Source organism: Crinia signifera, chromosome 4 (genome assembly GCF_055691185.1).
Source record: "Crinia signifera chromosome 4, ASM5569118v1, whole genome shotgun sequence".
NCBI lineage: Eukaryota > Metazoa > Chordata > Amphibia > Anura > Myobatrachidae > Crinia > Crinia signifera.
In genome coordinates, this window is record NC_139220.1 from 269,499,403 (window position 1) to 269,521,213 (window position 21,811).

Here is a 21,811-nt window from a genome sequence, read left to right on the forward strand (position 1 = left end):
ACCTGTATACAACTGCTTTGAACTTTATCATAGACGTCTGTCTCTTTGAAGTCTTCCCTCTTTACTCAATAACTGCCTTTAATCAATATACAAGAATGGACTGAACCCTCAATGCCACAGTACACCTAATGTTTACAACACTGCCAATTTTCTGATGGCTTCATTTCCAAGCCTGAATGTTCTAAATTGGACCTAGGGGTTAATGGCAGGGGATATCCTGAAACGGTTCCATTCTCATATAATATCAGAGGATCAAAAGCCAAAGTCCAAAAGCAAAGTGCTCGTTGTTTATCATTAAAGCCTTTAAGTTCCAGGACTGCCCTTTAAGAGGTTACTCCGCGGCACAGGATGCCCCCCAAACCTTAAATAGACCTATTTATTGCCCTGCCAGCAGACATATTTGCAGAGGAATCTTCCAAAAGACACAACCTAATTTACAACATCACGCTGAGCAAACAAGCAGCGCTGTTCATGAAACGCTCTTTGAACCCTTTGGAAAAGAAATCAGCTACAAACAAGAATACACGCCTCCCTTGTTTTCGCCTTAACGCGGGGACTGAGAAAGGGCAGGAAATTTCACTTTCATAGCACCCCCCAATCTCTCTAGGGAAGCTGCGGCACCAATAAAGAGGTTTATGCCTTTTTTTTTTTTTTTTGTAGTTGCATATTTATTAAAGAGGTAGAATGTAAGGAGGGAAAAAAAAACTCCCTTTTTTTTTAAGCAGGCGCCATGTAATCGGAAACATGGGACGGTTGGGAGTCTCAGGTTACAGCTACTGACTTGAGCTTTATGAATGAAGTCTGTGATAGTAGAATGTATGTGTGAGGGCATGTCACCTGTGATTATACGGCACAGTGAGAAATGATAGAATGCATTATTTATTCCACTAGATCGCTAATGCCTGTGGCAGCAGACCTAGATGATTACACTAGCGTAATGTTTTCCCTGCCAGCAATATCTCAGCATATTGTATGTCAAATAACATACACATAAAAGGTAGGAACAGAAGCTGAGCGGTCAGGCTGGTTTGGATGAGAGAAACACCAACAGAAGCTGGGGAACCGCGTGGTCTCGTAGAGGTCAGACGTGCTGGAAGAAATGAGCAATACTGTATATATAAAATATACCCCGTTTTTGTTTACAGAGTCACTTCTTAAACTGCCAATGACACTGGGGGATGCTTTTAGTTTGGGATCAGATACATAGGTGTCAAGGATATACATAGGTGTCAAGGATGAACTCAAACCCACTTTACAGCAGCCTGAATTGCGCAGAGCAATTTTGAGTTAATTTGGGATATGGGTAAAAACCGGACTGGACAGTACCCCGGAATGCCGGACCAAACAGGCTTCATTCATTAATAATTGTTATTCTGGACAAGACACCCCCCGGACCGGACACTACAAGCTCTGGAATGCAGAGTTTGATTTCCGGTCCGGTGTTCCGGGGTCTTGTCCGGTTTTTACTTAGTCCCGTGTATTCAGGCTAATTTCGGCCTGTTAGGCTGGTTTCACACTGTCCGGCTACCGCCGGACGGGAAATTACCGCACGGCTTAAAAGCCGTGCCGCCCCTACAGTGTGTGATGGACAGCTCTGTGTCCATTCACACTGGACGGTCACGGCGCGGACGCCGGGTAGCAGCCGGATCTTACCACTGCAGTGTCCGGCTGCCGTGCCGTGGCCGTCCCGTTCTGCCCATTCAGTGTGGTGTGGAAGGCAATGGGCGCCTTCACACACCACGGAAATTACCGGATACTTACGCCCGCCCCCATGTGACGAGTAGGGCGGGCGTACACCCCGTCAGACTGGAAATGCCAGTCAAACTGTTTGGACCCACCCCCATGTGACGAGGGGGCGGGGCCACAGGATCTCCAAACCGGACCATGTGAAAGGTCCAGAAATCCGGCTATAAGCCGGACAAAGTGGGTCCGGATTTTTTCCGTCCGGTCAAAACCGGAGTGTGTGAAACCAGCCTCAGGGGTGCGAGTTCAGGTGCCATTGCCGGTGTTGAAATGCCGAAGCAAGGGTGGAACACACCCTTCACAAAAAAATATTGGATCTATTGGCCGCAAAATGTCGAAAGAGCCAATGTTTTATTACAGTAGGAATAAATTGTCATTAATACTGTAAACCACAAAAGTACCGGATATGCATATTAAGTAAATAATAGGGTTTCACATTGACAGCAGGTTATATGGGGTCACACAGGGAGGGGGAACACGTTGGCTGCATGCTTCTGTGCATGTCAGGTGTGCTTTGCCAAAGACAAATAGCATCCTTTGTGATCGGCTGATGATGTAAGTTTATACTAATTGGGGTTACACACAAAGATATAGGGGGAAATGTACGAAAACTTGGAGAGTGATACAGGCCTCAGCTAATTATCGCCGATGGGGCCTCGATACTGGTGCTTATCGTGGACTTTTTTTCACAAGCCTCAAATTCCAGAAAAAAAGCTTATTTTCCGAGATCGCAAAAAGCATCTGGTAGGTTCATGACTTTTCAGGGATCTTATGTATTTTTGCGCGGTAAGGCTAAACTTAAAAGTAAAAAAAACTTGTGCCTAACTGGATAGGTCCGAAAAAAAGAAAAGAATCGATAAAAAAAATAAGTTGCAAAAAACACCCTGTTTTTTGCTTCCAAAAATGATTGGGACTAATTGCATACCCTTCAAAGTACCAACCAGCTTTGAACTGTCATTTTTCAAAAACAGCCTGCAACATAGCAGTTAGGAGCTGCCTGTTTTGTGCTGTACTTGTGCCAATTTGATCTCTATCCAAGGTCTGCTATTCTCCCTACAGGAAAAGAATCTAGCTATCGCTTTTCCATAATGATTATTTTTATCTTTCCACTTTATTCTTGTTACAGTGCTACTCACCTACTATGATGAGCTATAATCCCATATGCACGCTGGGAGTCTGTTTCTGGTTCAGATGCAGCTATGTGCACCAGCACAAATGACAAGTTTTTGCAGCACCTGTAATTCTGAGTTGGCTGGAACTTGTCCGGAACTCTTTTTTTCCATAAAAGGAGCTGGAACTTGGAGGTGTATATACAGTTATGTGTGGTCCTGAGCCATGCTTACTGGGAAGGAAAGCCTGTTTCTGGTGTATCTCTTACACACAGCCACACATCGCTGGCCGGGACTCACTGACACAGTGGCGTAAGTTTATAACAGAGGCCCGGAGGTGAAAATGTGATGTTGAGGCCCCCCCCCCAAGAAAAAAACAAAAAATAAACCCTGCCTACTTAAGGCTATTGGTTAGCCATCCTAATATGCAGACACACCCCCATAGGCTCACACACACATATACACACACATATATATACAAACACATACGCACATGAAGCCACATGTATACACACTGCCACATACATCACATGTATACACATACAGTAGCTACAGTACACATGCAGATACACCCACAATTATACACTGCCACATACACACACAAACACATGTATACACACACACAGCTACATATGCGCATACATCCACATGTATACACACAGCAACATACACATATGTATACACATAACCACACACACACAGCAACATACACACATGTATACACACAGCCACACACACATGTATACACACAGCAAAATACACATATGTATACACGCAACCACACACACACACACACATATATATGTACACACACAGCAACATACACACATGTATACACACAGCCACACACAACTACATATGCACATACTTTAGCATCTACCATGCACATACATCCACATGAATACACACAGCAACATACACATATGTATACACAGAACCACACACACATGTATACATACAACCACACACACATGTATACATACAACCACACACATGTATACACACATGTATACACACAACTACATATGCATATACACACACCTCTGTAAACATATGCACAAACAGCCCAAATATGCACTCAAAGCAACAAATGCATACTGTATAAACATAGACCTATATAGATACACAGACACAGTACACATAAATAGTTTAACAAGCACTACAACTGCCCCCTCTCACCTATAAAAGAACCATCCATCCATAGTGTAGCATAAGTCAGAAGATTGTGTGGGAGGTGAAGAGCTGGACCCTCCGTCCAGCTGGCTGTATGACAGGAAGTCCCGCCTCCTCCTCCTCTCACTCACTGAGAGATCGTGGAGCAGCGCTGCTGTTTGCCTCTGTTTGAGAGTATTCTGGCTGGCACGCAGGGGTGGCATTTATCAGAGGCAATGGATGTCAGGCCGCTGAGTGTCCCCTTCAAACGTGGCGCCCGGCGGCAAATGACTCCATTGCCTCCGAGACTTCCGCCACTGCACTGACAGTTGGTGTAGCTCCGCTATTTGAATTTAGGACCTAGCTCCAGCTCTGCAACTGCCACTGCTAGGGTTGCCACCTTACTCATCATCGAATCCTGGAGATTGCCTGCCCCCTCCCCCCCCCCCTCATACCAATGTGCGCGCTCCCGGGAATGTGGGCGTGGACTATTTAAAAAGCGGGCGCAGTAGTCAGAGCCGGGAAACCTGACCAGTCACCATAGCGGTGCTGTGGTCGTGCGGCTGCGGGCCTGCAGGACATCATCTCGCGAGCATCAGGCTGCGGAGGCAGCCGCAGCGGCGGACCGGGGATGCGGTGATGGTACTGCCCACTGGGGATAGGATGGAGGGCTGGAGGCTCCTTGAGGGTTGCCACCCAAAACGGGAGAATCCCAGAAATCCAGGAGAGGTGACAACCCTAGCCACTGCAGAGCTGGGGCACAGAATGCTCAGATTCACTATATTGCACTATGAAATATAGAATTTACAGTAGGTAACATGGGTCCAGTAGGCACATATGCAATGTCAGTCATTGGAGGAAATTTACTAAGATGAGAGTTCTATTTCACTTGGGATGATGCTATGGGCAACCAATCAGAATCTACTTCTTACTTATTATGCACCTTCTAGAAGATAATAGATAGTATCGGATTGGTTACCCAAATCTTCCCATTTGAAATTGAACTCCCATCTTAGTAAATGTCCTCCATTGTGTCTTGTGGGAGTCATTCTGGTTGGCTTGTAAGCAGCGGTAGTTCGCTGCTTAGCTAGCCTTCTAACGCGATTGTCAGGCGAACTGGGCGGGTGGCTGGCGTCCTGTGACATCAGCTGCCACCTACTATGCAAGTCTCTGATGGCACCTGCACATGCGCATAAACTAATATGCGCATGTGCAGTGCTTCACCATCAGTCCCCCGTGCCAACACACTGGGGGATTGGAATCAGGCCCTGTGTTTCAATTGGGGCAGGTGTAAAATTTACTGTAGATCAGGCATGTCCAACGTTGGCCCTCCAGATGTTGTGAAACTACACATCCCAGCATGCTTTGCAATAGTTTTAGCATTCTCTAATAGCAAAACTGTGGCAAAGCATGCTGGGATGTGTAGTTTCACAACATCTGGAGGGCCAACGTTGGACATGCCTGCTGTAGATCATGGGAACCATTTTCCCTCTATTCCACCATTGTCTATACACATGGGGGGTTATTCTGGGTGACACACAGCGCTGCCTGTCATTTTTTCATTTTTCACCCGCCGTTCGCATATGGGGCCGCCCCCCTTCACAGGGCGAACTCTCCCCACAGCTGTGAATGGATGTTTAATATAACCTATGGGGAAACACCCACATAATTCAATGGTCACTCTCAGGTGTCTTAGCTTTGCGTGTATTCCTAAGGGTAAATCCGGTGATGTCAGCTGCCCGACCACGGCACCCACATCAATCGTGATTACCCTGGGAACACCCAGCATTTTCATGGGAACCCCCCATGAAACGCTAAGCATTCCTATGGGCACCACCACCCCACGCCCCCCGCCCACAGTGGTGGGTGCGAGCACTCGGCGAACACTCTGTGCATGCTCAGATAAAAAAAACGGGACACCTGACCAGTCACCATAGCGGTGCCGGTGCGGTGGGCGAGCGGCTGCGGGCCTGCAGGACAAAGACTTGTGAGATGACGACATCATCATCACATAAACTCTCCTGCAAATCTGTACAGACCAGAATAACACCCATGGTGTATACACTCAGGCAGACCTGGAAATCTCAAAAGGTTCTTCCTGCCATAAGAGGAAAGATACTCTGGAGGAGCCACAATATGTTCTAGTGACAGCAACTTTGAGCCACTGCTAATGAATCAGGAAAGAGCAGATACAGAATGGTGCCAAAGCTCAATGAAGCACTTTCTGTTGACACTGTACAAGACATCCTCCCCGGGCTTCAAAGCTGTGCGGCTCGCTTCCCTTTATTGCTATCCAGAGACAACAATCACTCACAGTACTGTATAACAACTAGAGAAATTACCCATAGTGCTTTACACTCGGACCATGAGTTATATGGATTGTGCATCATTTATTATTTTATTTCTTTATTCACCAGGAAGCCAACTAAACCATGAGGCGGCCATACCACAGATAGATATACCAATTCAATTAGCTGCAGGAAATTAATTAATCCCCGAGGCTGCATTGGTGAGCCAAAGAAACAGGGGTTTATGTACTAAGATGGGATGTTGCTATGGGCCTAATTCCTTTACCACTGGATTTCTTTACGCACTATGCTGAATCATGCCCACAGTTCTCTATAGCAAAGCAAGTGCTCCACAATCAACAGCAAAAAGTGGGAGGAGCCATTTGTAGGTAGATCTAATTTGCATAAGAATGCATAATAACAATTCAATTTTTTCCTCAGTAATAGACAGAGCACACCACAAACCAATCACTCTAGGCCAGAGATACATGTACAACCCAGAAGAGAATACATTAAGGGCACCTACCATATAATATAGGTTTAATACATTTTATAAAGTTGTAGATTTTACTTAAATCTGTATAGTTATATATAAAGGATTGTTTGTATTGTTGTTATACACCCAGGTATAATATTTACAATGTATGCCCCATTTATACACTTTGTTCCCATTTAAGGCAGATTTCTATACTTTGATGTGAGACAATGACATCACAATTTTCAGCTTGTGGCCACATCAATAAGGACCTAGGTCATTAATCATGTGAATAGCACACGGTGCCTCTGAGCTGTAACATATCTTCAATGGAGAGCAAAATGATATGTGCACAGGAGGTGATCGCACTAACACATCTACTCTTACCATCTAGATACTACAGAGAGAGCACATGATTCTCTGGAAGAACAATTGCCTGTTGATCATCAATCACATTCACGGTACCGCTTGTCCCTTTTCTTTTTCTGTACAACCATTTCAAGTTCAGCAAACTGATCCAGGAAGTTTAAACCTTCTATCGGTTGAGGTATAATACTAATAATAATAACAACAATACACTGAGACATACATTTGGCTGAATGTTGGCTATTATTTATTTAACTTTATATTTAAGGAAAAGTTAGGCGGCAAAGAGGCAAAGTTAGGCGGCAAAGTTAGGCGGCCAGAATCAGCACAATCCACAATAAAAACAAAGAGGCTTTGGCCCACAGCGCCAAACCCTTTAATAAAGTCCAGCACAGAAACACCCCTTGCCACAACATAGGCAGGCTAAAGCCCATACACACTAGACGACTCACACCGCGGCTGATATTGTTAACGATATCGGCTGTGGCCGCAGGTAAATGAATTGAGCAAATCCCAAGGCAGGGACATTGCAGACCTCCAATACAATTTATATGTTCTTATTTTGGCAAACAGAGGAGGGAAAAGGGTCTCAAAACAGTATGTTGTATAGTGCCCCATGGGGTCTTAAAAAGTTCTACTTCTACATTTCATTCCCTACTGTACCTCTACAATGGGGAGAAACCCCTTCACAGGAAGGAGGTCCCAGGACAGGTGGTTGAACGGCCATCAGGTCCGACCACCTGCTCGGGTCTGATGCGCACGGGACCACACTTTGGACCTGAGGGGACATCAAACTGAGCCGATTTGGGCCAATTTCACGGCCCGATTCATCGCAATTGGCCGAAATCAGTTCGGTGTATGGGCAATTCTACATGACAAGGAGAAGCTGAACAGTTGCCAAAGGCAACATCTCCATTTTATCTCTCTTGAAGGTTTGATACATGTCCTTCTCAGTAACCCCTACATTTCATCTGCATAGCATACCATAACCACGCCAAATAAATCCAAAGTTCATATACATTGCATCTGGAAAGTATTCACAGAGTTTCACTTGTTCCACATTTTGTTATGTTACAGCCTTATTCCAAAATGGAAAAAATTCAATTTTATCCCTCAAAATACTACAAACAATACCCCATAATAACAATGTGAAAAAAGTTTTTGCGAGATATTTGCAAATTTATTCAAACTAAAAAACCTAAGAAATCACATGAACAAAATGTGGAAAAAGTGAAGCGCTTTGAATACTTTCCGGATGCACTGTAATATGATGAAATCATTTCTAATGCATTGAAAACCAAGGCTAGATAAGCACTTTACAAGCCAATCCTGCAAATATCTGCCTGACGAACATCTGTTACAATAAATGTAACCAATATTTAAAAGGACCATTACACTTAAAATGGAAGTCACATATTTTACCACCCGTTCCTTACTTCCTGGGCCGTTCCAAAGATTTCTTATTCACAGTATCCCTGAGAGTTTAATTTAATACCAGGGTTGCCTACCCTCCCGAAATGGCCGGAGCAAGCCTCCTGGATTTCTGACCATCTCCCGTACCCCTCCTGTCGGCGGGAGTCCGTTGGATCAAATGACAGATTTGTTTCATTGGAGCCCCGCCTCTCGCTGTGCAATGCCTGCAATACCGGTATTGCACTGCAGGGGGCGTGGCCACGAGGATGCAAACATACTGGCCACGCCCACATGTGTCAAATAACCTGCTGCCCTCTCCTGGAGAGGGCAGCGCAAAAGAAGGCAACCCTGTTTAATACATAATAACATTTCACTTGCCCAGTATCCTGTATGCAGCTTCCACTTCCTATCCTCTATAAATTAACATTGTTGAATTGAAGTGTTTACAAAATGGGATAAGGTCGCTAGGTTGACACTATGAATGTCGACAATGGGAAGATCAACAGTCAAAAGGTTGACATGATTCCCCCCCCCGACCTTTTGACTGTCGACCTTCCTATTGTCGATCTAATGCTTGTGTCGACCTTCCGACCTTAGCCATGTCAACCCATTTAATGTGTCGATCTAGACCCTGTTGACCTTGATAGTGTCTAGAACCTAATACCCTGCAGAACAATGAAACAGCTTTTATGGGACCCTATATCTGTACAGTGTGCTGTGTATATATAATGTATCTGCCCAGTTTCCCTGCAAATTGTATTTAAATGTTGGCAAACCTGAAATGATACTTGTGGAGTATCACGGCTTCCATCGTATGGCATCGTATGCCATATGTAGTGGCATACGATGGCATACGATGGTATACGATGCGATTTTTACTGATTTTTGAGCATTTTCATACCCCCACTATCCACGTCGGCGTGGAGTTGAGAATAGAAAGTGTGGCGAGCGCAGCGAGCCATCAAGCCCGAAGTGTGGCGAGCCCCGCGAGGGGACGCGGATACCTGTCAAGCCCGCGAGGGGACGCGTATAGCTGTGAAGGTACACTTTCAATTCTCCACGCCGACGTTGATAGTGGGGGTGGTACACTATGAAAAATGGCATTTGGGGGCATTTCACAAGTTTACTACACATTTCAATGCATTTTGATGCATTTCAGTGAAAAATCGGGTGCGATCGCATCGCATCGCATGCGATTTGATCGTATGCGATGCGATGCGATTTTTTAGCATACGATCAGCATACGATCAAGGTCGTGGGAGCCGTGATACTCCACAAGTACCCCTGAAATTTTTGTACGCAATGAAAACTTACAGGACTATTCATGAAAGTATAATAAAGGTGCCCATAGACGGTCCGTTCCCGGACCGTCCGTTCTGTACTATGAGATGCGCGGGAGCGCGCATCTCATCGTACGGTACAAAAAGTATGTGCTGCACATACTTTTTGTACTAGGTACACATCGCATCGGATCACAGTGCATGCACAAGGCATGCACTAGGGATGCGATCCGATGCGATGCGTGCTAATTAAGTGCCGAACGGATCCGTTAAACGGACCGTGTATGGGCACCTTAAGGTTAAGTAAAATACATAAAAAAAAAATAAAAAAAAAAAATAAACCCACTTTCCTTCACAGGTCAGAGGTTGGAATGTAAGTATGAGCATTTCTGCTACCAGATAGCTTGCTAGGAGAATAAATGAATATACAGTAATCCCCCACATACTTTATACCAACAGTTTTCGACAGAACACTGGAAATCCCCGTCATCTACAAACCCACCACACACACACTCCAGTATCTCTTAAATCCTCAGACATAATTTTCCCTGAAAGCACCGCACTTCACTCTCCCAATCAGTTTAGCCAGCGGATTACCAGGGATAAGAAGGACTGCAAGAGGGAAAAGAGTCAGTCACATTCATATTACAGAGGAAACTAGAATAAGAGACAAAAAAGCTGATTCACTACTTGTAAAATGCTCCTATGTCCACAAACTAAGGTAGAAATTCCTTAACTTGGAAATGATTACAAGGGTAACATTAAGAAACATTTCATAAGGGTTAAAATACAGGCACTTCATTGCAGTGACACTATGGGGGGTTATTCTGGTTCACTCGCAAAGGCAAAATCACACTGATGGACAAAACCATATGCACTGCAGGGGGGGGGGGGGGGGGGCAGATGTAACATGTGCAGAGAGAGTTAAGGCCCATACACACTTGCAGACTTTGAGCTGAAAATCACCCAAAACAGCTGTTTTGAGCGATTTTCAGCTCAAAGTCTGCAAGTGTGTATGGTCCACCGATGCCCGACTAGCGATGATGCGCGCTCCAGCATCATCGCTAGCAAAGTGGGCCGTCTGCTGGTTTTACCAGCATGTCTGGCGATGATGGCTCATATTTGAGCCATCATCGCCAGGTGTGTATGGCAGCCGGGCTGAAAGATCAGAGACTTTCAGCCCAGCTGACCGGCTGCTCCCTCCCCCGGCTGACCGGATGCTATTGCCTTTTTTTGTAATATCATCCATCACAACTAGATTGTTCCCCTGAGAGGAATGTCCATCGTTGTCTTGCTGGACCACCACAATGGTCTTGCTTTTTGGCCACACATGCTGAAGTTGGACACAAATAAGGTCTAAAACAGGCACTATTGTCTGATACGTCCCTCATACACTAGACAAGTTTTGTATAGTGGGCCCTTCTGAGCAATATTGTTCAAAAAGTAATCTAGTGTGTATGCTTAATGCTCCTGTGCCTCGTTCCGACCCCCTCATCGCCTGTACACGCAGCTCAATCTGACAATATTGTCAGTGACTGCATGCACAGCGGGGGACCCAGTGACGTCACGGAACAATATCGCTAAACGATATAATTCAGTGTGTATGCGCTATATCGTTTGACTAGTGGCACCGCCAATATCGATAACTGTATTGCCGCCTAATGTATACGGGGTTTAAAGTTCTCCAGAAAGGAGACATTTTCCCAATGTTGTAGGCAGGATCAGCTCCTATGACTGTTAGGATCTGCATGCATACAACGTAGGGAAGGGCAAAATACAGCAAAAACAAAACACCTCATAATCTTGGTGCCTGGGGAAGGGCTGGAGTCCTGCTTAGTTAAACAGACGTAAAGGAACTCACATGAGAGTGCGCCTTTCAAGTGAGCTGTCAGTATTTGCTCTGTGAATTCACAGGTGGCAGCAACACCATTAACCCTCTCAGGGATGAACACTGCACCTAAGCTGTTTAGTTATTAGGGAGAGGGCGGAAGTATTAGCTGCAAACAGATAATTATGCGGAAGATGGACAGATGGATTAGTTGCCCATAGCAACCAATAAAGTCTTGGCTTTCATTTTATAGTAAATGATAGCTACAGATGTGCCTACCCTGTTGTGTACACATCGTAGCATGTGAATTGCGGGAGATTGTGGTTTTGTGCGCACACACACAATCTGAATGCATAGTACGGTAAAACAGCGTGTGCGAGAGAATGCTGCCTGCCGCAGGTTCGAATTCCCACGAGTCGGGCCCCCTTCCTTATGCATCTCAGTAACATTCTAGAAGGACAAATATCTACAAGGTGATTGGCTGCACACATTATGGTCTAGATTAAATTAAGTTCAAAGCTTTATTTATCCTCAAAACAGTGGCCAGGCCTAGTGAATAGCATCTGGCAGGCCGCACTAACCAAAGATTTCTGATCACCTTCTCCTGGGGCTCGAAATTGAATTTGTGGTAAGCAGGGTTTTCCCTTATTCCAGCTGTTGTAAACATGATAACCCACAGCTCTGACTTCTTATCCCGGAATCTCTGATTTAATGTGCATGGGGCCTACACACACAGCGACACCGCTGAGCGTTCTGAGTGATGCTAGAACCCAGCCGTCTGTGTTTTAACAGTCGGGACGTCGGGTTAATGACTGTTGGGATCCCGAATGTCGGGACCCCGTCGGGACCCCGTCCAGCACCCGATCAATTGGCATGAGCACATAAAAACTGGATCTACTCAAATTTGGCAAAAGAGGCCAAACTGACCTCTCATCAAGGGCGTAACTACCATAGGTGCAAGGGGTGCAGCTGCTATGGGGCCCAGAGCTGAAGGGGGCCCATCTTTGCTGTCTAAGTAATATGTTTTACATACATTTATCATCATCAGTTGCTAAATAGGGGGCCCTTACAAACTTTTGCTATGGGGCCTACGAATATCTAGGTACGCCTCTGCCTCTCATCCTGCTAGGAAGGTATGATAGCCAATTAGAAGCCACCATAAGTTACTGTTCTGACCCCTATTGTAACACATTTCTCGCATTTGCGTAAGCTGTGCAGTCTACACATTCTTGCATAACAGTCCAAAGTTCCTAGTGTTCTAGATACGTGATAAAATTGCACAGTCACTTTTCCAAACTCTTTGACAGCCTAATAGTAGATAGGTGTTATCTCAGCAGTCAGGAAATGAGTTCTGCACCTGTAGTAGTAGTAGAAAATAAAGTATTTCTTAGACATCACACCAGGGTTGCCTACCCTCCCGGAATGGCTGGGAGGGTCCCGGGAAAAGGGTCCCCCTCCCGGCCCCCCGGAAAGAAGGGCAACCCTCCTGCAAAGCCGCGCCCCCCCCCCCACGGCATCTGCGACCCCACCCCCTCAGTGGGGGGGTCCGCGGGTTAAACGACATGAATCGCGCCGTTTTAGCCCCGCCCACCGGCGTGCAATGCCTTTAAAATGGCATTGCACGGTGGTGGGCGTGGATAAAACGACACAAGCACTCTGGCCACGCCCACAAACAAGTAGCCACTCCGCCCCCACCCCCTTTCTCTCCCCATAGCACACCCGCCCGTCCCTCGGCTGGCTGTCCTCTCCCAGAAATGGCAGCCAGAAAGTAGGTAAGTATGCATCACGCATGTCAGCCTAAAGAGCCTGTACACAGTGGGGTAAATTTACCAAGATGGGATGTTGCCCATAACAACAAATCAGACTGCTTCTTATTTATTAAGCACTAGTAGGGATGGCCATCGTTGCCATTGCCATCGATGGCAGTTCTGCAACTGGCCATCGATAGTGCTAAACTATGCAATGGATGACCATCGATATTTTTACATATCGATGGTCATCCATTGTGTTTGATTGATTGGCCTGTGGGCCAATCAAAACACAGGGGCGGGGCTTCGTGTGTGTGTCGGGGGGCGGAGCTATGCTCCGTGTCCCCGTGTCTGAAGATTGGCAACTACCTGTGTCCTGCAATGCACAAACGCCTTCTGCAGATGGAAATCATGCAACCTGTAAGTGAGTCATAATAAATGGGTATGGTATGATTTCCCATGTCAATACACGGACGTCAGAATCCTGAGTGCTGGGACTCCGATAGGGCGGTGAGCGCAACGAAGTCCCTTGCAGGATCGCAGCAGGCTCAGTGGCTCCCTGCGCTAGCCACCTATTCTATTCTGCCTCTATGGTGGTCAATGACCCCCATGAGTGAGAATAGCCTGTGTAAGTCAGGATCCCGACTGTCAGGCTTTTAACGGTCTGGATTCTGAAGTCGGTGTAATGACCGTCAGAATCCCGACTGTCGGGAGGCCACCGGGCACCCTAATAAACAGGTCACCGAACTGATTTTAGCTTAGCAGAAGTAATGGTCAGTAGTCAGCAAGTTGAACCTTCTATAGTACAGCTTGTTAGTTGTAACACTGTGCAAACACAAATAACTGGCATAGGCCAGTGAAATATTAGAACACACCACACAATGCGATTGCAGCAAGTGTCCACATTTGCCAAAATATTATTAAAGCATTTGGGCCCAAGCCTTTTCTTACTTAATGTACTGTAATATACACAATGTCCATGCTCTAAATGTATTGAAATACTCATCAATAGCTTTCCCCCAAGTGTGCTGGCATGTACAAGAATTGGGCTTAAATCAGAGATGTTCTCTAACCCAAAGGATTACGTTCATCTCTAATGGTGGAACACCTGCACATGGGCAGAACAGGCCCTGCTTCATCACACGCAATGCCCCTTGGAATGAATCCTGATGGACAGGCTGCGTCTGCTTGGGGGTGGTGCAGGAAAGAAAACGGGGGTCACGTCACCCACATTTTGTAGAAGTGCCCGTGGCCAGGTTCTGCACTCTTCCGAGACACTCCCAGATAATGTGAGTCCAAAGTGACGGGAACTGCATATATCTCTAAATACAGGCCCTTATGTTTCCGCTAATAAACTAGTGCAAGCGATAGAAATGACACAATAGATACTTTGCAAAGGTTACCACTTACCACTCAGCGTTGTTGTTGTGTTTTCTAATGCGTGACAAGCAGCAAAAAATAACCCTAGAAAATAAAACAAAACCATATATTAGCATAGAAATATAATCTGTATGTAATCAGCCAAGAATTGTTCAAATGAACTGTAAAAACATTAAATACTGCATGGACTCTATCAGGGTTAAAGAAATAATGTGGACTGTATACTGCTGCTGCTGCCACACATTCACAATTGTTAATAAAGCAAACAGAGGTTTCCTATGAGTCATAAGGAAACATTAGATAAACTGGTGTCACAGGCAGGTAGCACTGCTGTTCCTTTGTCGATGCCAAACTAGTCTAAATGCATGCAATATGGTCCATTACTCTGTATGCAGGGTGCTGGGAGACAATGGAGTCATCTGCCGCAGGGCTCCTGCTCCCAAGTGGCCACCTCTCCTTCCTTGCAAGTTTGAATCAGTTAATTGAAAGCCATCCATATTGGTTCTATGGCTGACTCCCCCTCCAAACATCATTTTTATATTATTTATCTTGCCTTCGGGCAACTGGGATAAACTTACACCACTGGGTGCATGTTGGTCATGGATGTTCTGTCAGTCTGTTCCATACTCCACAGTAGCCACTAATTCACAAATTAGTAGCTCAGATCATAATTCATTTTTGATGTCTTATGTCTGCCATACCTGCACCATATATGATATTAACCCTCTCCTATCAGTTGGCTATATTTACACACCAAGAATCAATTAATAGAATAAGGACAACTCTATGCTAACTGATGTTGTAGGGACATAGAGGGGGAGAAAGAGAAAGAGAGAGAGAGAGAGAGAGAGAGAGAGAGAGAGAGAGAGAGAGAGAGAGAGAGAGAGAGAGAGAGAGAGAGAGAGAAAATGCTATAATAGTATCAGTTACTGGTTGGTAGCTGTCAGTGAAACAAGCAAACCAGATCATTTTAAAAATCAATTCAAGCTGGGAGGCGCTGCATGGGATAGGGAGAAGCAATCCCAACCAGATCAAGTGCTGTTTATACATGGATTAAAGTCAAAGCTGCACTCATTCATTTGTAGAAGAATCACGAGCATTATAAACGGGATTTCCTGTGACCTCTCAGTGCTGCCAGACAATTGTTTCCAGAGCTCTCGCTATAAAGATTGCTGTCCGGGAGTAAAATCGCAATATACACATAGATCAAATAATGCTAGAACAATTAGATCCATGTATCATGAGCAGGATACAGCCGGGGTGTGGTACAGGACTCCGACAGTAGCGATCCCAACAGTCATTATCCCGACATCGGGATCCTGACTGCCTGGAGTCAGACAGCATGGCGAGCGCAAAAAAGCCCCTTGCGGGCTCGCTGCGCTCGCCATGCTGCGGGCACAGTGGCTCGCGTATTCTATTCTCCCTCTATGGGGGTCGTGGACCCCCACGAGGGAAAATAGTGGGTGGCCGTCGGGCACCTGGCTGTCGGCGTTTTGACAGTCGGGATCCCGACGTCGGGTAAGCGACTGTCGGGATCCCGACTGTCGGGAACCTGTCCGGCACCCACAGCCAGCATCTCAGCGGTTAGGATACCAGTGGTCAGTATACCAAGGCGGCATCCTGACTGTCATCAGAACACCATTGCCAGAACTTCGTAAACATCAGCATCGTCAGGCTGGAATACCGACTGACGAGTAACGACTGACACCCCCCCTACACACACAACAGGAAGAGACTAGACTGATTGGACAGGAGTCTCCTCCGTTCAAGGAAATCCTTTTCATCCGTCAATAAAGTGTAAAGTTGTAAAGCGCAACAGAATCTGCTGCGCTATATAAGAAACTGCAAATAAATAAATAAATAAATAAAGTGCAATTCTGATATTTATGTAACCCAATAGAAACAATATCTTATCTATTATAGTGCTTCTTTTCTTTATCCCCACTCAGCGCCTCCCACCTGTATTTGTTATAAAAAGGAGGAGCCAATTTAAAATAAAGCCATTCAAAACTTTTAAGATAAAAATATATCAGTACTATATAAGACATTACGGGTGAAATTTAATAGGATGAGAGATTTAGAAAGTGAGAGATTTGGTAAGAAATCTCCAGGTTTTTTTTAAAGTGGCAATCATTTACACAGCAACACCAGTTTGATTTTGAAGTGTAAATGATTGCCGCTTTAAAAAAACAAACCTGGAGATTTCTTACCAAATCTCTCACTTTCTGAATCTCTCACCTTATAAAATTTCCCACTACATTTGCCATCCATTCCACAGTACAATAGTCCTATTCATTAGAGAGCTGCATTTCAAAATAAAAAGTATTTAATCTGTAACTTAGGTTTTTTTTTTTTATTTCAATGGTCTCCTTTTGATGCTTCAGTTATTATAACCTTTTTGGAGCTAAACAGTAATTTTTGACAAAAAAATGGAAGGCAAGACCAAAACAGTGCAAAAGAGTGATATAAGTCCTGTGAAGACAGCCGCCTGCCCTCAACAGGCATTGGCCCATCTGCGTTCCCATGGAAAAGCCCATAGAATGCTGGCTGTTCCTATAATCCAGCGCCGTCACCGCCCCCCAGCCTTCCCTCCCTGCAACGAACGGTCCGCCGAGTATGTAACTCGCCGAAGCCTTTTGTTGCCATGGTCTGCACATGCGCAAATACGCGCTTGTTCTGTGTGATCTTGAATTAGGCCCTTTGTTTATAACGGTTTGCTTAACACAACAATCTTCTGGGACCAGTCTGATAGCAATCTCAAATCACTGTTCTGTGCTGCTGTGTGACCTACAGTACATGAACTCTTTGTATTGAAAAATAATTAACAAACTTGTACATGCCATACAATGGTTGATCAGTTTGGTTCAATGAAGTAAACGGTTTTATTTTGGTCACTGTAACATATAACATAATCCTAGTAAAAAAAATTTAACTTTAACGGGTCATCAGAAAAATGTTAGAAATCCACAATTGACCAACATAAAAATGATTAACATGAAGAATTTTTCTGATCCCTCAGATAAAACAGCAGGTACAGGGCGAGATTCACCAAACACAAAATGCCGTAAAAACGCAGTTTTCTGGGTTTTTACCGCATTTTCATATGCAGCAAAGACCCACCGCCGGGAGCTTCACTGCGGGGGGTTATGCCAGTTCCAGATGGCGTAACCCATTGGAAGCCTATGGGCTTTCCTTCGCGCCCCCCGCCGCTCCGCGCGCACCCCCCTCACCTGTGTCCGGGCAGCCTCCTGCTGTGCTGCACGGACCAGTGACCTCCTCCCTGCACCTCTTTCGAGTGCAGGGAGGAGGAAGAGGAGCCCTCTCACAGCCGGCTGATGGTTCAGGGAGGGAGGGGGGACCCGCTGCACATCGCCGCCCTTCGCCTTTGCGTTAATAATCGCATATGTTACTGCATATGCGATTAACATTGCGAGCGCCGGCGATGTGCAGCCGGAATTAGCATTGGGGAATAATGGAATTGCCTGGTAGGTGTATGGCCTACAATGGTCCACAATAATCATGCCAGTAAAATATTAAGTATCTATAAATGGAAACAAAATAGTATCTATTCACATTTATGCTGGTATACGGGCGTAACTAGTCATTTGTAGGCCCCATAGCAAAAGTTTGTAAGGGCCCCTATGTACCAGCTAATGGTGATAAATGTATATACCTTACAGTAAATATGGACCCCTTTCAACTGTGGGCCCCATAGCAGCTGCACCCCTTGCACCTATGGTAGTTGCATCCTTGTGCTGGTAGGATTGCAATCAGAGCAAGGAGTGTAGAAGTCCCCTTATAATATTATAAGAAGTACTGTCTTAGGTGGGAAGTCAGGTAAGGACAATACAAATGTAAGTTCTGATACGCGACACACAGACACTAAAACGGCAGCAGTTTGATCTCTCTCCAAGAAATTTATTTGAATGTTTCCCCTTAAGGTGAGGAAAATTCCCAGCTAGCAACTTAATCCTATTTCCAACCATGATTTAACCCTATAACCTGTAGTACCGTAGGAAAGTAATATTTAACATGCAGTCACTGATGATATCTTCAGATTGGACTGCATGTTCAGAAGATCAGGGTTATTGTTAAAAAGCCACAGATCTTTGTTAATGATATAGTGGGTACACACTGAACAATATGCAGGATGCTATTGCTAATGATATTGGCCCTTATTCTGGTTGGTGCGGCCGGAGCCGCACACGGTGCTCCGGCCGCACAAACCAATCCCCGCCCACGAGACGGATCGCCACGGCCGTCCGTACACGGACGGCTGGCGATCCGCATAAAAATGGTGGAGGCGTACGCCTCCACCATGGTGGGAGCTGCCCCCTGCATTCGATGGTCGTCGACCATCGAAGGCAGGTCCGCACGCCCCAGCAGCTCCCGCAAGCTGAGACCACACGGACAATCGTCCGTGTGCTAGCTTGTATGGGGGCTGAGAGCTGACATCCGGCGACGTCAGCTTTCCGCCCCCATGAGTTGCGTCATACCCTCATTACCATGCATACGCCCCGCGTTTGCATGGGAACGCCCATGAAACGCGGGGCGTACACATAGGGAAATGAGGGTATGAAGCCCCTCACGCCCCTATACGCCCCCTTTGCGGCGGACGAAATACGTCTGCGGCGAAGGGGGCTGCACATGCGCAGATTGACCTCTGCGCATGTGCAGAATAAAAACATCGGCGGTACGGCCGCACGCGGGCCGTACCGTCCGATCCAGAATAAGGGCCATTGTTATCATGCATATTGTTCAAGAAGATCTTATAGTGTGTGCGCAACAAGCATATGGTAAATGATGATTCAGCCAATCAGCTCCTAAATGTCATGTGTTTGCAAAACGACAGTTGAAAGCTGATTGGATGAAGCACCATTTATCATAGGCAACAAACTCATTGCATATGATAAATCATTCCCTATATGAGAAGATGCTAATTTATCTTAGAAACTCTTTAAAAATCCTTTACAATTATACATATATCGCTCTGAATCAAGTGAAACCTACTGAAAAACCAGTAGCAAACTGGGCTCTGTAGCATAACACCAGAGATCACACTGAGGGACATTTATACCACTTTCGCTCTTTTTTGGGAAAAAAGAGCAACAAAGCAAATTAAGGGAATGGGGAATTTAAGATATGAGGACAGATTGAACAAATTGGGACTATTTACACTAGAGAAGAGACGTATAAGGGGAGATATGCTCAACATGTAAAAATATATCAGGATATATATCAGGATATACATAAGGAACTGTCAAGCACCCTTTTTACTGCAAGGAAGGATTCTAGGACACGTGGGCACAAGTTTAGATTGGAAGAAAGAAGATTTCGTTCCCTTAGAAGGAAAAATGTCTTTACTGTCAGGGCAGCTAAACTATGGAACTTTCTTCCCGGTGAGGTGGTGTCGGCTGACACAATAAATACATTTAAAATAAGGTTGGACAAACATTTATTGGTTAAAAACATCCAGGGGTACAAATAAGAATCATAATCTGTCTTTAAAAAAATACCTGCATTCACTACATATAACAAGGGATAAGCTATTAAAACCAAGGTTGAACTGGATGGACGCAAGTCTTTATTCAGCCTTATCTACTATGTAACTATGGAACTTTCAGACCGCAAATGCAGGGTCGCACCGGGACTTTGAAACGGTTAAGTTCCGGTGCTACCCTGCATTTTGTTCTGTTTACATTACAGATGGAGCGGGCCTTATTCTTGCTGGCGAATCGCCAGCAGCATGCTGCTGGCGATCCGCCAGCAACACGGTGGCTCCATCTGACTGAGACGCGCGTGCGTCCCCCACGCACGCGCGTCTCAGTATCCGGGCGGCCGAGCGGCGAGGCGGACGCAATACTGTCCGCCTCCTGCTCGAGGGGGGCTGGGGGGACCCGGGGAGGCTGCGGGGGGTGCGGTCGCCCGGTGTGGGCACCGGGCGACCGAGGGCAGCACCGTCGGAAGGGGATGGCGATGGCGACGCCATCGCCATCCCCTGCAAAGATGAATCCCGCTACAGCTGTACATCAGCAAACCGGCAATATTGCCGGTTCGCCTACATCATGCGGGGGAGGGGTCGAGCAGCGGAGTGTAATCGGGGGCAGGGTAGGAGGCAGCGCTTAGAGCTCTGAAACGGGTCACTCGACCCGATTAACCTGTTCACACCGCAAAGCAATACGGCAAAGAACCAGTAAAAACCCTTCTTTTTTACCGGTTCATATTGCCGTATTGCTGCCGGTTTGCAGTAAGCGGTAACCCCTTTCACATCGCACTAATTACTGGGTCAAACTGGAAAGAAACCGGCATGAACCCAGTAATTAGGTGCGATGTGAAAGGCGTATTACTGTACACACTCTGCAGCAGTGGTGTAAGTTCGTCCCAGCTGCCCAGGGGCAAGACAGATATAAGTTGCTCCCCCTCACACAATTTTATTTACAGATTTCGTTGCGCTTTACAACTCTAAACAATCTTTATGTGTCTTAGTTCTGAAATGTGTATTTATATCTCTCTATATATCTAAATATAGAGATAGAGACAGAGAGGACATATACATTTCAGAACTCAATCACAGAAGCAATATTGATGGCTTTCAATTAACGGATTTAAACTTTCAAGTTAGAAGAGGTGCCCCCTTGGGAGCAGAAGCCCGGCGGCAGAGGACTCCATTGCCTCCCAAAGTTCTGCCTCTGCTCTTTGACTTTTACATCTTTTTTTCCTGCACAAACTTTCTTTCACAGACTATATAAATACACAGAAATTGGAGAGTTAGTCTACTGAACCATTTAATAGTTTTTGCCAAACCTCTCCTTCAAAGTGAACATGAGGCTTAATGTGTTCACTTTTTTTGCTCAGGTAAAACTAGCTCCACGCAGTGATCATTTTTCTTCCACCGTCTCCTCCAGCTAATTACACAGCTGCTATTAGCCAAGCCAAACAAGAAGAGGAGAAAGGTCCTGGTTTGCTTGGGCTATATGTAACTGCTGGAGAAGTCACTTGGGGCTCCTGTCTCCGCCTTTGAAGTGGTTG

General features: G+C 45.7%; 1 protein-coding gene and 1 long non-coding RNA gene across 3 annotated transcripts in view; one reads left to right on the forward strand and one right to left on the reverse strand.

The window, feature by feature from the left end:
- TGFA (transforming growth factor alpha) overlaps positions 1 to 21,811 on the reverse strand; it is a 54,538-nt gene that overhangs the window by 17,146 nt on the left and 15,581 nt on the right. Inside the window, exon 2 of one of the 2 annotated variants that reach the window (XM_083184537.1) lies at positions 14,813 to 14,866. In XM_083184537.1, the coding sequence (XP_083040663.1) occupies positions 14,813 to 14,866 (54 nt within the window). Of the gene's footprint in view, positions 1 to 4,031; positions 4,372 to 14,812; positions 14,867 to 21,811 lie in introns of those variants that run through there. The other variant, XM_083184538.1, reaches the window with a different exon arrangement.
- Positions 4,545 to 21,811, forward strand: part of LOC146075374 (uncharacterized) — a 32,998-nt gene continuing 15,731 nt past the window's right edge. The window contains exons 1-2 of the long non-coding RNA XR_014473563.1: positions 4,545 to 4,813; positions 7,162 to 7,228. This is a non-coding gene — a long non-coding RNA (uncharacterized LOC146075374). The remainder of the gene's footprint in view (positions 4,814 to 7,161; positions 7,229 to 21,811) is intronic.